Genomic DNA, 1,798 nt, shown 5'->3' on the forward strand with positions numbered 1-1,798 from the left:
AAGAGAGAGAGGGAAAGTGAAAAAGCAAGTAATCAGGTCCAGGATTTAAAACACAGTCAAGCATGTGAGAGTCCAGGACTTTAACCATGATGCCATCTGCTGGTTCCATGATTTAGTGTTTATTTAAAATATAAACTTATTTATAAACCAAATAGGATATCCTGAGACTATATGCATGAAAAGTGGTTCAGTGTTTTAAAACTGGATCACTGTTCCTTATTCCATAATTTTTAACACAGTGTAAGAAAAATTAAAATTAATTCCATTATAATTAAGACAGGCACAATAAATAACTGCAGACACCTGTAGGTCATCCATGCCAGTAAAAGAGCACAGTTGCTCAGATGCTCCCCAAATGGTCATTCTGACTTTAGAATATTCTAACCTTTCTTCCAATATTTTGTCCACCTTAATTCTGTTCATTCTAAGTTATGTTAAGGTTATATTGTGACAAATTTCCATACTTTCTCTTCCCATCATTTTATAAAATCAAGGACAGGGGAAGACATGGTGAAGTCAAGAGGACAGAGAGGGTGATGGGAAGATGCCAGCCTACAAGGACAATTCACAGAGAACACACAGACACACAGAGTGAATCAATCATGTACAACTAATAGAAAACTCCCTTTAGAGAAAAATGTTTATTCACTATATACAATCTTTTTCAGTACAACAAAATATATACATAAGCAGTTGGCTTGGTAGTTAGGATGACCAAGTTTCCACATGACCAACCACAGTTTGAGTTCTGGATCTGGAGGCTTGAAAACCATGCCAGGCAAGTGTGTGAGCATGCCCAAAATCCCGAGAGGAGACTAAAGGAGGGATTGTATGCAACATGATCATTTCCCTAGAAGGTGATTTTCACTTTTCTTCTGTCTTTCTCCTTTCTGGTAAGCACACTTGCCCTAAAGGAAAAAGCTAAATAAAAAAAATTTAACAAAAGCAAAAACACTTCAGGGTCAGAGGTGATGTGATGGTTAAGGAGGACTCCCATAAGACTGACCATGGTTTGAATCTCAGACCTGTAATGTGGAAAATCATGCCAGGCATGAGTATATGCCTGGTGCCCAAATCACACAAAGAGAATGAATCAGAAGTGATTGTGCTGTGGTCATACCCCTTGGGGAATTATTTCTCTTTCTATCTCAATATGTCTCTCTGGTGAAAGCACATGTCCTATGGAAGAAATATTTTTTAAAAAATAAAAAAGAAAATGCCTCTAAATATCATCAGGTGCTTGTGAAGAATGCTTACCTGCCAGGGAAGAATAGGCTGGTCTGCTTCTCCTGCAGATCCCATTTCTATTTTTTGCAGAAGCATCTTATAAAGAACTTGGGCTACCACATGCACAGCATGATAGATAAAATAGCTGGGGTCACACATTGTCAACATGTCAAAATTAAATGGTAGAAACTCTGTGGAAGAATTTGGTGGGCAGTCTCCAAGTTTGTTACATAGTGGCCCAGTAAGTGAGCAACCAAAAAAGTAAACCCAGAGTCTACGGAAATAAAAATCTTCTGGGTATTGAAAAGGGTTGACTGTCTTGAGAAATTGTTTAAAGTCAGGAATATTCCTTTTCTGGTTTGAAAGAAAAAGGTTTCCATGTAAAGAGTATGGCACGTCACTCAAAGCATGCAAAATATCTTCCAACTCTGAGGAGCAGAGATTTCTCATGATCCATACCTTTCCCAAAATTAAATTAAAATTTTGTGCCCATTTCATGCTCAGGATACTCCCTTCATCACCATGTATTATACACACGTTTGCAGATGAAACTCTGATCCTCTTTACAACA

At 37.7% G+C, this 1,798-nt stretch overlaps 1 protein-coding gene and 1 pseudogene across 1 annotated transcript in view; one reads left to right on the top strand and one right to left on the bottom strand.

Moving 5' to 3' along the window:
* The window catches only part of LOC106733914 (vomeronasal type-2 receptor 116), a 13,541-nt gene extending 12,239 nt beyond the window's left edge, over positions 1-1,302 (bottom strand). Inside the window, exon 1 of the mRNA XM_027768354.1 lies at positions 1,258-1,302. Coding sequence (XP_027624155.1) covers positions 1,258-1,302 — 45 coding nt within the window. The remainder of the gene's footprint in view (positions 1-1,257) is intronic.
* Positions 1,303-1,393: 91 nt separating this feature from the next.
* Positions 1,394-1,798, top strand: part of LOC106733915 (CDK2-associated and cullin domain-containing protein 1-like) — a 27,421-nt pseudogene continuing 27,016 nt past the window's right edge.

This window comes from Tupaia chinensis, unplaced genomic scaffold (genome assembly GCF_000334495.1).
Source record: "Tupaia chinensis unplaced genomic scaffold, TupChi_1.0 Scaffold145933_1, whole genome shotgun sequence".
NCBI lineage: Eukaryota > Metazoa > Chordata > Mammalia > Scandentia > Tupaiidae > Tupaia > Tupaia belangeri.